This window comes from Grammomys surdaster, unplaced genomic scaffold (assembly GCF_004785775.1).
Source record: "Grammomys surdaster isolate TR1022 unplaced genomic scaffold, NIH_TR_1.0 126035, whole genome shotgun sequence".
NCBI lineage: Eukaryota > Metazoa > Chordata > Mammalia > Rodentia > Muridae > Grammomys > Grammomys surdaster.
Genome location: NW_021620848.1, coordinates 756,493 through 771,065, shown reverse-complemented (window position 1 = coordinate 771,065; position 14,573 = coordinate 756,493). Strand labels below are relative to the sequence as shown.

Here is a 14,573-nt window from a genome sequence, read left to right as displayed (position 1 = left end):
CTTTTTCTTTCTTTCTTTCTTTCTTTCTTTCTTTCTTTCTTTCTTTCTTTCTTTCTTTCTTTCTTTTTTTATTACTTTTGTGTTTTCTTTTCTCCTTTTTTTTTCAGAAGCATTGGTAATTTAAAAGCAACTTCACTTGTCCTTATCTAAGTTGGTACTACACCTTCACCCATCCGATACCCTGTTCTGAAAGATATCTGTACCCACCTCCCCCTTAACATCCACGCTCTGGTGTCATCCCCTTCCCCACATCCTGCCTTTCTATGTTTATAACCCCTGTGTGAATAAGTAAAAAAATTACGATTTGATTTAAAAATAAATTTAAAAAAGCAACTTCATCACCCCAAAAGATGCATTCCAGCTCCTCCTCCTCCTCCTCTTCCTCCTCCTCCTTTTCCTCCTTCTCCTCTTCCTCCTCCTCTTCCTCCTCTGCCATTTCCTTGTGTTGGTTACATCTCTCCAAGGCTGTAGCCCTAGAGTTCCCTATTTGACTTGCAATACTGTAAACCCCTACATGTTTTCACTGATATTATTGGTCAGGAGGAACATTGCAAATCTAACTTTTTGAACTATCTGTGCTGAGTAAGTTTCATCAGTGAGACCAGCAGGCAATGCTTCAATACCAAGGCAGCTGATCCATAGCTCCAGCTGAATAGACTCACCTCACAGTCTCTATACTATGATAACCCTTACATTAGCCCCATTACACTGTAAAACCTTTAAAAAGAAAATCTCTCAGTGTTATGATAAAATCATTTCACAATGTAATGGGAATAATGTAAGGCTTAATGTAGTGAATCAACACAGAAAATAAACTTTACATACTTTATGGCTTTATTATAACACTGAGAGATCTTCTTTTCCTCTGTTATTTCGTATTCCATTAGATGTAATTATGGTAATTATAAGATAAAGCATGTTTATAATCATATGTCTTCTCTTAAACCTATTGATGGCTATCTCATTTCAAAAGTACATTATTTAGAAATAATATTTTATGTGATTTAAAGGTAGTATCACTTTATTTGGAAGCATAGTTTTTTGAAACTGTAAAATATTTTAGTCAAATACTATGTGCATGTGTTTACTTATTTTTCAAAATTGAGCAACATTAAATTTAATTATATTTGATCACATCATTAAAATATCCTCAAAAACATTCTTTTTAATGTTAGTATAATACTCCACTTTAGTAAAAACATTGCAGAGTAAGGTGTCTATTATTGCATATTTTGATTTATATTTTTAATGAATTTTAGTTATCAAAAGGTAAACTTGGACTTTCATTGTTAGCATATGTCTGTTTATGATCTTTAAGACTGTAAGAATGGTATTTTTTCTTCAATCTTATTTTGATATTTCTTCATGCTTATCTTATTTTTGTACATGTGTTTGTGTGTGTATGTGTGTGTGTCTGTATATGTATTCTATATGCAATAACAACTTAATTGTAAATTTCATGTCAGACAACGACATGGCTGGAGTTATAGTATTAAGTTTCTAAGTCCCTTCTAATGTAAAAAGTGAGGAAAAGGTGGGTTTATAATTTCTGTGGCTAAACATATAATATAAAAGGTAAACATTTTTATTAACAGAACAATGACAGGACACTTCCTTGTGAACTGAGAGAATGTCCTACAGGAGGTCATTCTGGAACTTGTAACAACCTTCCTAACACCTTGACCTCAGCTAAAATGTTGTGGTTTTACATTAACATTTCCCTATCTGGACTGTTGTTGCCTTGGCTTTTGACAGCACCAGGTGCTTGGTTCTGTCTGCTTATAGAATTTGAAATAAGAAGAATCAATTGATGTTGAATCTATTCTTATTTATTTAAATAATATTTACTTAAGCATTAAAAGGACAGAGTCAATTAAAATTTAATCAAATGTAACTATGAGCTCAAGATTTTTTCCAAATATATCTTTGTACATTGCATATATTCATGCATGTGACTGCACACTGCCATGATATACTATCACTTCTAAAGGAATACAGTCCATATAGTTATGCTATACAAACATGTAGACACATGTAACTTCTCCAATCTGGAGGTCTAAGATTCAGGACCTCAATTATCCAGATAGGCTTAGGAACTTGACCTCATTTCTTTATGTTCCTAACATTTAACACAAAACTAGAAACACAAGTGAAAAAAATCTGTCATATATTTCTTTTTTTAAAAAAAAAATTATATGCTTTGTTTGAAATTAATCATTAAATTACTGTGCCAAATCGCAAAAATTAAATAATTGCACTTCTAATAGGTTATAACATTTGGACACTTTTTTGATAAATTCTTGTAAGAATTGATACTTGATTAACATTACCAATGAAGCATGAAATAATGACATAAACTCAGTTCCACTGCTATTGCATAAAAGTGGGCATTGGTGTATCCAGTGGTACTACATTGCTGTATATGAATGTGTGTCAACCAAACAACACACCTATTTTGAGGTGCATTTTTGTTCACTGAAGAAGATTTTTCTAACCAATCCTGTGTATGCCTTAATCTCCTGAACCTTCCTCAGGAAACTAAAAACTAAAGAAGCATTCTCCTTAAAATCTTCCCTGATGGCTCCTGTAAGGTTACTAAGTTTGGTAGCTTTAGGCCCATGAACTCCTAATTCTCATTATCTAAAAGAAAGGGAAGTCCTGACTTTGAGAAGGGAAAATGTCTCAAAAGTACTTGCAGGCAGTCTCTTGTTCTTATTGATGTTGATGCTGCTAATTAATTAAAAAAATAATCATCTGAAGTATTGCCTTCTGGCAAATGTTTGTTTTAACAACATACTTTTGCATGACCTGCCATCACTTCCCATGTTGAAGCCAGTCCTGCAGCGACAGGTCCGTGTCTTATAACTGCTGCTGAGCAGACAGATGTGTGAACAGCCCCCTGGCATTCCAGATGCATCCACTTCACAGGCGTGGCTTCTCACTACAACAGACAGAAAACAAGACAAGGTAATTATGTACAAACTTCACCATGTAAGGACATAGAATCTTAGTAGAATGTAATATATCCTACTATTGAATACTGTTAGAACACGGAACATATTAAACCCAATAGAAGAGGGCGGGGACTGACAAAATCTTCCTTAGATATATTTTAAACCCAAGAAACATTAATTTAATGTGTTCGTATATATGCAAATAAAATTAAAATACTTTGTCATTTTGGAAGCAAGCTTTGGGTACTTATCTAAATAAATACTTATACTTTCTTCTTTCTGTATCTATCATTTTTTTTAGAGAAAAAATGAATGTAACGCTCTTTTGGTGAATGTTGTTTTTAATGAGTAATGTCTTCAGGCTTCTGAAGTAGCTTGAGTAGATAAAGCACCCTGTCATCACCACCATGCCCATTTTCTTTTCTATTACCACTTTTCTTTCTTTACTGGCTAAGTGTGTGAAAGTGTGTGTGTGTGTGTGTGTGTGTCCAGTATATATGCATCCTAGAAAAAGAAACAGCTTCTCATTGCACGGATTTACCTAAGGTGCATGGTTCTCTATGGCTAGAGCTCATTTTCTCCTCCTCCTTTTTTTCCATCTCCTTCAAGACTACTCCAATCACATGTTTACATCACCAACAAAATGTTCCTGTTGGATACCAATGCGCTTCATACAGTCAAGTCCAATAGCCAGTTGGATTTTGTGAACTCTTTTTTTGGGGTCATTATTTGACTACTCTGGTCTTCCTGATTTACGGTGGTGTGTCCCAATGCCATTATTTAAGTCTGCTCCACATAAATTTACTTCCTTGGTATCCCCAGCTATAACTACAGTGTGAAAAATTGCCTCTATGTCAATCATACTAAAACTGCTAGATGCATCCTGGACTACCCCACTGAACTTGAATATATAATCTTATACATCCATCTATCCACATTTGCATTGACAATGGACTGAATTTTGTCTTTATCTCTAATTTATTTTGTTTCGTCCTTTTCAAACTCTGCTGTTTCAATTTCTCTTAACAAAACAATTGACATTATTCTTGATTTCTTACTTTTTAAATCCCAACCAGGAAATATAAATGATTTTGCCATGTTAAAAGAAAATGTGTGCTTGCTGGTGTCTGCTAAGAATTAAGGAGCTGGAATCATGTCATAGGATGTTGATTCGTAGGATAATAGAAAGGAAACCTGGAGTGAATGACTGGATTGATATGTAAAATAAAAGACTGGGCTTATAATTTGTAAGAGATGAACTATCCAGAGAATTTTTTAGAGGAGCAAGAGAGAACAACTTGGAGAACTGACTCAGGCAGATTTAAAAAGAGAGAGATCTTTGGAGATAGAGATAGAGATAGAGAGAGAGAGAGAGAGAGAGAGAGAGAGAGAGAGAGAGAGAGAGAACAGATCAGAGAGAAAGAAAGCAGAACACAGAGAAAGAAAGCTGGCAAGCCGTCTCCTGCAGAACATAGGCCTCCATCTTGAACTTATGATTTGATTTTGAGTGATTTGTTTTTGCTGCCCCCAAACACCACTCCTCTCTGGAACCCTGTCCAAACCTACATTGATCCTAGGGACTTTTCTTTATTTTGCTCCTACACTTCTGGAACTGTCCACTATCTTCTCTAATCAGCTGCCTTTTCCTATCACAGCGTGTTGTAAATCCCATATTTGTGGATTGTCCATAAATGCTATACAACTCATGACACTCTGCTGAATGATCTTATGATTTCTACTTTGTGAAAAAAATAAGGAGCTTTATAATAACCTACAAGCTCCTACTTGCCATATTTCCTATGATTTCTCTTTGTTCCCAGTTTTCCTTTCCTAAGTCATTTTGCTTCAGCTGTGCAAGCTTCCTGGATGTTCCATAGCAGTCTAGAAATCTTCTTCCCTCATGGCTTTGAGCTTACAAATCTCTCTCTACAACCTTCTCAGTCCACAGATAACCATGCTGCTCCTATTCAATTTCTCAAAGGTTTTCTTTAGAGAATATTCTTTTGCCTGTACTACAAAACATTGCCACTCTCTATGTGCGACACTTTAGCTCTTTTTCATCTACTTTTCTCTTCTATAGTAGTTATTATTTCTAGTAAATAAATAACTTACATACTCTTTTTGTATTATATTGCCTTCATTAGGACTTAAATTTCATAAAAGCCAAAAAACCCACTTTTTGTTTTGTTTACTAGTATATGCCCAGTATACAGCATAATTCCTGATGCATAGTAATTACCCATGAATAATTGGCAAATTCAAGAAGCCTAGAATCAAATTTTAATAAACTTGTCTGAAAAGTTCAAAATTAAATTTGCTATAAACCTGCAGTGTCTTGGATGGATATACATTAATATTTAAGTAATTCTAGGTTAGTTTTAATTTCAAACACAAGTGTAGAAAGTTCACCGAAATGTGAGGTGTTGAAATTTTGCTTTAATAATGTTGTGTTACTAGGCATACATTCAGCTGCTAAATAGCATTATTAACCTAGTATAAAATGTAATTATTTTGTGCTCTTAAGAACCACTTAAAAGTACTGCAGTTAGCTTTATTTTTTTAATAAACATGTTTCTAAAAATATAAAGCAATTGGGATATTAAATCAGGAGACCTCAAACTATGATCAATGAACATCAGGCAAGTGTCACAGCAAATAGCCTGGTTTAAAATTTGCCCCCAGAAAATGGTAATAAAATTCAAAAGTAAGCTGTAGTGTCTGAGCTCCCTGTCTACATACATCACGATGGAAAGCTGCTTCCTGAGACTAAATCTAGCCATCATTTCAATCCCATGGTTGTAGAAATGATTTGATAGGAGCCGAGCAGTTTATCATTTAGACTTGAGAAGTGAGCTCTATTCTATTCTATCAAGCAGACATGCACATTTCTGCTGTCAAAACAGAGAATTTATGATACCCTCCTTAACAGCACACAGAAGCACAAGGACTATGTTCCCATTTAAGCTACTGTTATGAAGGTTTTTAAAGAGCCCCTGTGGCTTACCTGTTGGCTGTGTTCTCTTCTGATAGGTACGGATTCCTCGAGCACTTTCCACTCTAATTATTGAGTGAATATCAGTGCCATTAAATCTGTTTATTCGTATGATATTGAAGTTATCAGAACTGGTTGCATATAAATAATCTTCAAATACAGTTATACCATAGAGATGTTTAACCTGCAAAGAACACCAAATACAGCTATGACTTTTAATTATCTTGTTTCTAATATGAAAGAAAATTACTATTGCAAGTGTGAAGACTGTCCAGAGTCAGAAGGATATTATCATTTATTTTTTTCAAAGAAACATTCTAATAATTTCTGCTCTTTTAACTGAAGAATAAGATATTATACAGTAGTAAATAAAATAGTTTTGTATGCATGGGGAATGATCATATTCATGTTTCATCATGAATATATGTTTTATAGTTTCTATTCAGAGATAGCAAGAACCAGACCTTGAAATGCATTCACTAATGTACTATATCTGAATTAATATAATTTGAGATATTTTATGGGTTACTTGCCCGTATATTCATAGATATGTAATCACTGCAAAATCATAGTTGTTCCCATTAATAGTCTAAGAAGAAAACATCTTTAAATATTTGTTTCATAAAATGAAAGTCACATTTTCATCTTAAGTTATGATTAGATTAATGTTTTATACAGTATAAAAAATGGAGGGATGAGGATGCCATTCCACACTCAAAAACTCTGACTTTAATTGTTCCTGTATGAAAGAACTGCAGGGACAAAAATGAAGAAGAGCCTGAGGAAAAGGAGGCTCAGAGAAAGGCCCAAAGTGGGATCCAGCTTAAGGGGAGGCCCCAAGGCCTAACACTATTACTGAGGCTATAGAGTACTCACAAAAAGGGGCCTATCATGACTGCCTTCTGAAAGACCCAACAAGCAGCTAAAACAGTCAGAGGCAGATATTTATACCAAACCAAAGGACAGAAGCTGGTCAGCCCTGTGGTTGAATTATGAAAAAGCTGGAAGAAGCTGAAGAGGAAGGCGATGCTGTAGAAGGACTAGCAGTCTCAATTAACTTGGACCCCTGAGATCTCTCAGACACTGGACCACCAAATAGATCGCATACACCAGCTGATATGAGGCCCCAAACATATATACAACACGGGACTGTTGGGTCTAGGTTCAATCAAAGAAGATGCACCTAACCCACAGAAGACTGGAGACTCCAGGGAGTGGAGAGGTCTGATGGGGTGAGAGTGGGGTTCTGTGGAGGAGGGATTAGGGGGTGGGTGGTGGATGGTGGGGACATCCTCAAGGAAACAGGGGGCAGGGAAGGAGATATAGAATGTGGAAGAGTCAGAGGGTCAACCAGGAGGGAGATAAAATCTGGAGTGTAATAAAAAGATTATATAAAATTTAAAAAAATGGTAGAGAAAGAAATCGCAGATGTGCAGTACTGATAAATAAAATTTCAGCATTTCACTTATCAATGTGATGATTTCAAAAGCCTGTTTATACTGGCAAATAAAGTGCAATAATGATGTTTACTGTTATGCATACAATTAAATTAGTAAGTTGACTTTGTTTTGGCCAAGTTTTTTTTTTTGTTTTGTATTAAAAATTGAACAGTTGATGTTCATAGAAGCTTCCAGTGGTAGAAGGCAGACTGATGCACTTGTTTCATGAAAACCTGCTAGGAATAGAGGCTAATGTTTTTCTTAATTTATACTTCATTTGAAATGTTTCTGCTCAGGATATGTGGAGCTATTACTGATTGTTACAAAGATTTTTATGAGAACCACTGATCACATTTTTAGAGACAGTATCTTGGTTCTGTTAAAAAGCATAGATCTGCAGTTGAGAATGAGAGAACATGTGGTTTGTTTGTGAAAACACTCATACAAATTGGTAAAAATTTTCTTAATAAAAAAATCTTCCCGACTGAATAGTTCAAGCGTAGATGGAGCCTTGTGTTTTTGTGGTCCTGTTTATAGGTGGGAGTAAAAGAAACCTGGTTTTAGGATTGTTTCAGGATCATCTCTTCTTGTCTAGTCTAGAAATGAATGACAGTAAAGGGTGTGAAGGTTGCCATGTTAATTCCATGTTAAAGTCTCCAAGTTACTTTCTAAATATGGCACATCATGGTAAATATGGGTACACATGGATGCCGTGAGGGAAGCGACATGTGTTTACAGCATCAGTTTTTATACCCACCAAATACACCAATGGCTTTTTTCCAACATTAGAAAGTACAAACAAGCTGCACTCCGTCCTTTGTCCTGAGTGTTAGACCATCCTCATGTCATATCTTTCATCATGACATGCTATTATTGTTTTATACAATATGGCTGTCCATATCCGAAGAGATAAACCATTGCTAGGTAAGAGGCAACCTGCCAGGGTGGAAAATCTGTTCTCATGGCCAAATCTACACTTCATTCAACAGCTACTCACAATTTTTTCATATAAATCTGTTTCCATATTTTAAAACTTGTAAAGACTATATCTACACTGGATTACTTGGTGGCAGACTTAGCATATGTTTAGGGAGCCAGCCAAACACAAGAAACTGCAATAAGAAAAAGGATAAGTAAATACTCAATGGCTGGACGGCTAGCTCAATTGGTAAACTTTTGGCCACCATTAATTTGCATTCACAACTCCCAGACAACTGCAGGATATAGATTTCACAGCAGTTAAAAGGCCTTGCTGCATAATCATACGGGCTAGAAGTTTAAACCCCAACACTGTTCTAGTAAGCCAGAAGTTCTGTAAACACCTGCAACTTGACATCTGTGTGGTCTGTCTCCCATTCTCATAGTGTGCTCATGCAAACACAAGTGCATATATTATAAAAGCTTAAAAGCATATAAATAAATAATACAAATTAGGGGGGAAAGCAGAGACTAGACATTCAAGATGCTTTTTCCTTTTTTTTTTTTTTGACCTTTGGGATTATATGTCTAGTTTTTAAATTTTTTAATTGATTACTTTGTTTATTTATATTTCAATTGTTATACCCTTTCTGGGTTTCCCCTCTGCAAGTCCCCTATCCCACACCCCACCGCCCCTCTTTCCTGCTTCAATGAGGGAGCTCCCCCATCTACCCATCTACTCCCACCTCACCACACTAGCACTGCCCTACCTCCACAGAACCAAGAGCCTCCCCTCCTATTGATGCCAGGTAAGTCCCTCCTCTGCTACATATGCAGCTGGAGCCATGGACCCCTCCATGTATACACTTTGGTTGGCGGTTTAGTTTCTGGGAGCTCTGGGGTGTCTGGTTGGTTGATATTGTTCTTCCTATGGGGTTGCAGACTCTTTCAGCTCCTTCAATCCTTCCACTAACTCCTCCATTGGGTTCTCCAGGCTCACTCTGATAGTGACTGAGCATCCACATCTGTATTGGTAAGGCTCTGGCAGAGCCTCTCAAAGAACAGCTATATCAGGCTCCTTTCAGGGAGCGTTTCTTGACATCAGCAGTAGTATCTGGGTTAGGTGTATACAGATGGTATGGATCCCTAGGTGAAGCAGTCTTTGGATGGCTTTTCCTTCAGACTTCACTCCACTCATTGTCTCTGCATTTGCTTTAGACAAGGGGAATTCTGGGTTAATATTTTTTAATAGCTGGGTGGCCTCATCCTTTAACTGGGTACCATACCTAACCAGTGGTTATGGTCTCTACATGTTCTATCTCCCCTTTGTTGAGTATTTCAGCTACTATTATCCCCGTTGGGTCCTGGGAACCTCTTGCTTCCATGGCATCTGGGACTTTCTAGTGGCTATCCCTGTCTCCCCATGCTCCTCTGCTATGGGGGAGAAATATAGAAGGTCAGGAAATTAAAATGCTTTTTAAAGATATATTTTTTATTATTTTAAATATATGTGTACATGTGTTTCTTTGTGTGTATTTGTGAATGTGAGTACAGTGTCCACTGAGGCCAGAAGACAGTGTCAGATACCTGGATTTATGTTTCTCAAGCATCTTAACAGGCTAAGAACTCTGTAAGAGTCTTCTGTAAGAGCAGTATATACCCTTAACCACTAAGTCATTTTACAAATGCTTAAAATATTTTTGTAGTTAATTATGAGGCAGATCACTTAAATTCTGCAATTTTTCATTTTTAATTGTAATAAAGAAAATACAGTCTGTCACAGTCATTTTGCTAACTAATTACACAGAAGTACATAAGCAATACTTGCCAAAGACATTGAACTCTTTAGGACACTTGATGGTATCAGCAAAACATTTGTCCCAATACTGTACTATATGTGTCTCTATGAGTGTCTGTGTGTATGTGTGTGTGTATGTGTGTGTGTGTGTGTGTGTGTGTGGTTGTGTGTATGTGTGTGTTCAGGCTTATGTCCCAGGTATCAAGGGAAGTAAATTGCATTATAAAGGTAAGGAGAGAAGTCACTGTAAAGGTGTATTGCATAACCTATCTACCTCATAATATAAAAGAAGTGATAGGAATTTAAATTTTGAACTCTACTAACTTACTAAAAACTCATAAAAATCACAAGAGATTGATCTAACATATGAAAAAGAGTTAATTGTGGGAGAAAATACTACTGAAAAGGCATATATCAACTCATCTTATTTAGATATTAATGGAGCATTGTTTAAAAATAAACATAAACTAATGCACAGGCAAGAATATTGATCTAGGAAGTTTCGCAAAATTCTCCTTTAGGAAGTACTCAAATGAGTCAGTTGGCAAAACTAAGTCTAACACTATTAAAATAATTAGGATATTTTTGTGAGCACACACTTGCTTTTGTTAGCAAACTATTCTCAATGTCCCCTGGGACAGATGGTAATACAGCTCCTTATGAATAAACACTTTAAATTAGTTTTCAGAAAGTAGGTCATGACATCTGTCCTGTTCTAGGGAATCTCTATCTTGCAAATACTGCACTTTTGCTTTTGTGTTCTTGTCTATGTTTGTTTGCTTTTAACAGAATGGAAAAGAAGCAAAGGGAATCTCCAGTGTCATGCCTGTGATGGCTAATCATGGCTGTCAACTTTCTGGGCACACATATGAAAGATAACCTTTACTGAGTTATTTGAGATCAGAATATCTACACTATGTCTGAATCTGCCCACCTGCAGTGGAAGAACTATTCTAAAATGCTTTCCAGTAGCAACCCATATAAAGAACACAGAAGAGAGAAACTTGTTTTTCTTGTTTGCCCTCACTCTATCTGGGAAGTTCACCAATCTTCTTGCTGAGGCATTCCCTTATTGATGCTAGAACATATTTCTTTGTGATTCCAACTTAGAGTGAAGAACAGCAGCTTTTTAGAAATCCTCCAGGGCATCCAATCTCAATCTCCTGGACTGAACATTCACTGCCTTTCCATGAGGAAACAACCATTGTTATACTAAATGGACCACAGGCTATAAGTCAATCTAATAATTTCTCAAATCTCTCTCTCTCTCTTTCTCTCTCTCTCTCTCTCTCTCACACACACACACACACACACACACACACACACACTAACACACACAATCATACAATATATCATATTCCCTTAAAAGACCCTGACAAATTCAATGGGTATATTGTAGTATCACTGTGACTAGAATATCTTCCCAAATTAAAAAGAAAAATAATGTATCTTAAGTGTGTGAAACATCTTTTGTATTTTTGGTTATTGCAAATGCTTCAGATTGTAATTTTTAGGAAAGTGCCATATATTCAGTTTATTAGCTGAGTTTTCTAACAAATCGTACTTACCTCTCTTCCTTGAACAAGTGTATGCCTGTTTTTGCCTTGGTAGTCTACTACTCCCACGTAGTCCAAGTAGAGATCTACCCAATAAACCAATCTGTTGATGAGGTCCAAAGCCAGGGCAGATGGCTGTTCTGCCTTTGAATAAACTATCCTTGTTCTGTTCATCCCATCCATATCACATCTCTCGACTTTGGGAACATTCCCAAAGTCAGTAAAGAAAAGTTTTCTGTTGAAAGAAAAGTAAATGTTAATATGAAGAGAGAGAAAGCATATTTGATAGAGCCATCTGTAAAAATGCAAAACTTTCCTTCTAATTTATTTCAGTAGTTACATCTGCTAGCTTCCCATAACCATTTCTATATAATATCAGTCATAAACGGAGAAATCTGCTAATGAATATTGCAGGGCATAAGGGAGCAGGTTAAGCAACAACTGTAAAATTTCCTTAAAACCAATGACTGTAGTGGGTTTATTTTTGTATCAACAGAGTTTCTTTAAGCCTCATAGACTCAGTGCATCCATCCTATTCAGTACAAGCTACTGAAGCAAGCCAAATCACCAGGCCAGGGAATGTGAGCCACCAGACGTTATCTTCAGCCTGCTTTCCAAATTGCTAGTAATATTTGGGTCCAATAAAACCTATTCTGTATTTTTCTGTAATGTCAGGGCAGAGAACAGAAACTGAAATAGAATGAAGCAGAGAAAAAACAGACTTGCTGCTTGCAGCACTTGGGATAAAATATAAATTCTGTGATTCCCAGACCTATTCCAAACACTTCCCAACTAAGAATTGTATGAAGGAAACAAAGGACACTTCTCTATTTCTTTTAATGTATTTTGAAGAAAATGGTGAAACAAAATACTGACTTCTGGGACAAGAAAGGTTTTTAAGCAGTTCTGAGACTGCCAAAGGTTTAAATGCACCTGGAACACTTGAGTGTTTAATATTTGATTAGTATTCACAATGTTTAGTAAACACAAATCAATTTCAATTACCCTGACAATAGTTAACAAGATTTCCACTCATGAGACTTAATTGTATTTATAAAGAGAATACCATCTTGCCTTGACTTAAATATAATCTCAAGAATAATCTAATTTACAGTGACTGAGCTATATGAATATTGCCTGGAGTATAGAGTATTGGATTTTACAAACTTGGAGAAAGAATTTTTAGTTACCTTTCTCAACATTCTTGAATTATCTAAAACAATGAGTTACCTTTGAAACTAAGAAGTGTTATTTAAGCTGTAATTGTAATTTAATTCTTTCTATGGGCAACTTTTAATCATAAATACATAATATTATATACAGCCAGAGTTTATTATGTGGTCTTGAAAGATTATAATATTGTGGCAAGTTAAACAAGTGACAGGCTATTCAGACAGACAGCTTTCTATTTTGGTAAAGAACAAATAAAAATGCATAAACATACTCCAGCACACACCTTCTCTGTCCTTGCTTTTCTCTTTGTCCCCTTCATGCTTCTGATACTCCACATTCCTCAGCCTTAGTCAATTTGATTATAGCTGACCCAAGATAAATTTCCATAAGGATTGCTACTCTTCTTTTATAGAAAATACATGAACAAAATACATGAGGAGGACGACTCTCAGTAGAGGAGCATCTGCTATTTTTATAGAAGGTCTACCGCACGGCATAAAGCTTTTTATTTCTGAACTTCCCGTTTCTGAGTAGTTCATTTCTCAGAAGTCAAGGGAACTAGTTATTGTCCAGGCACTGAGGATGGCGGAAGCTGGCACACCATGGACTGTGGGATACGCAGAGACTATAACAGGTAAGAAGTGAAGAAACATCCCTTTGCCTACAAAACTCATTATTTCCTCATTCTTAATAGCTGAGTAGTATTCCATTGTACAAATGAACCACATTTTCTGCATCCATTCTTCTGTTGTGGGACATCTGGGTTGTTAACAGATTCTGACTATCACAAATAAGGCCGCTGTGAACATAGTAGAACACGTGCCCCTGTGCCGTGATGAGGCATCTTTGGGCATCTTTGCCCTAGACTGGTATAGGTGTGTCTTGAGGTAGATTTCCAATTTTCTGAGGAACCTCCAAAACTCAGACCAAAAGGAATGTGCATTGTACGTACTCACTAATAAGTGGATATTGGGCAAAAAGTACAGAATACAAAAGATACAATCCACCAAACTCAAGAAGGTTAACAAGCCCAAGGGCCAAAGTGAGGATGTCTCAATCCCACTTGGGAGGGAGAAGGAAGCCGTCATGGGGGCAGAGGGATGGAAGAACCTGGGTGGGAGATGGGACAGAGCAGAGAGTAGGGGAATATGAAGTATTGGAAGGGTAGGAACAGGACTGAAGCACTGAGGGCCAGTAGAAAGAATGGAAAGAGGCAACCTTTGGAGGTAGCAGGTGGGGGAACCCTTTAGAATGTTCCAGAGACTTGAGAGGTGAGAGATTCTCGGGACTCAAAGAGAGAGACCTTGGATGAAATAATCTACAGTGGGGAGGGGAAACTGGTAGAATCCACCTCTAATGGAGGGACAGGACATGGAGTAGAGTAATGGGGTTGCCATACCACAGACAAAAGCTCTGACCCAAAATTGTTCCTGTCTAAAAGAACTGTATGGACAAAAATGGATAAAAGCCAAGAAAGGAGGTCCATTGACTGACTCAAATTGGGATCCAGATAAAGGGAAGGCCTCAGGGCCCTGACACTATTACTGATGCTGTGGTGTGCTTTGCAGACAGGAACCTAGCATGGCTGCCCTCCAAGAAGCCCAACAAGCAGCTGAAAGAGTCAGTTGCAGATACTACCAAGCAACAAATGAATGGAAGCTGGGTACCCTTGTGGTTGAATTGGAGAAATGTTGGTAGCCGCCACGAGAGCTGACAAAGTCCGCCATCGCTAGGTGGCGCTGT

General features: G+C 36.8%; 1 protein-coding gene across 1 annotated transcript in view; it reads right to left on the bottom strand.

Moving 5' to 3' along the window:
- Lrp1b (LDL receptor related protein 1B) overlaps positions 1 to 14,573 on the bottom strand; it is a 1,533,520-nt gene that overhangs the window by 772,216 nt on the left and 746,731 nt on the right. The window contains exons 7-9 of the mRNA XM_028754677.1: positions 11,670 to 11,892; positions 5,959 to 6,130; positions 2,798 to 2,941 (exon numbers count right to left, since the gene is read on the bottom strand). Of these exons, the coding sequence (XP_028610510.1) occupies positions 2,798 to 2,941; positions 5,959 to 6,130; positions 11,670 to 11,892 (539 nt within the window). The remainder of the gene's footprint in view (positions 1 to 2,797; positions 2,942 to 5,958; positions 6,131 to 11,669; positions 11,893 to 14,573) is intronic.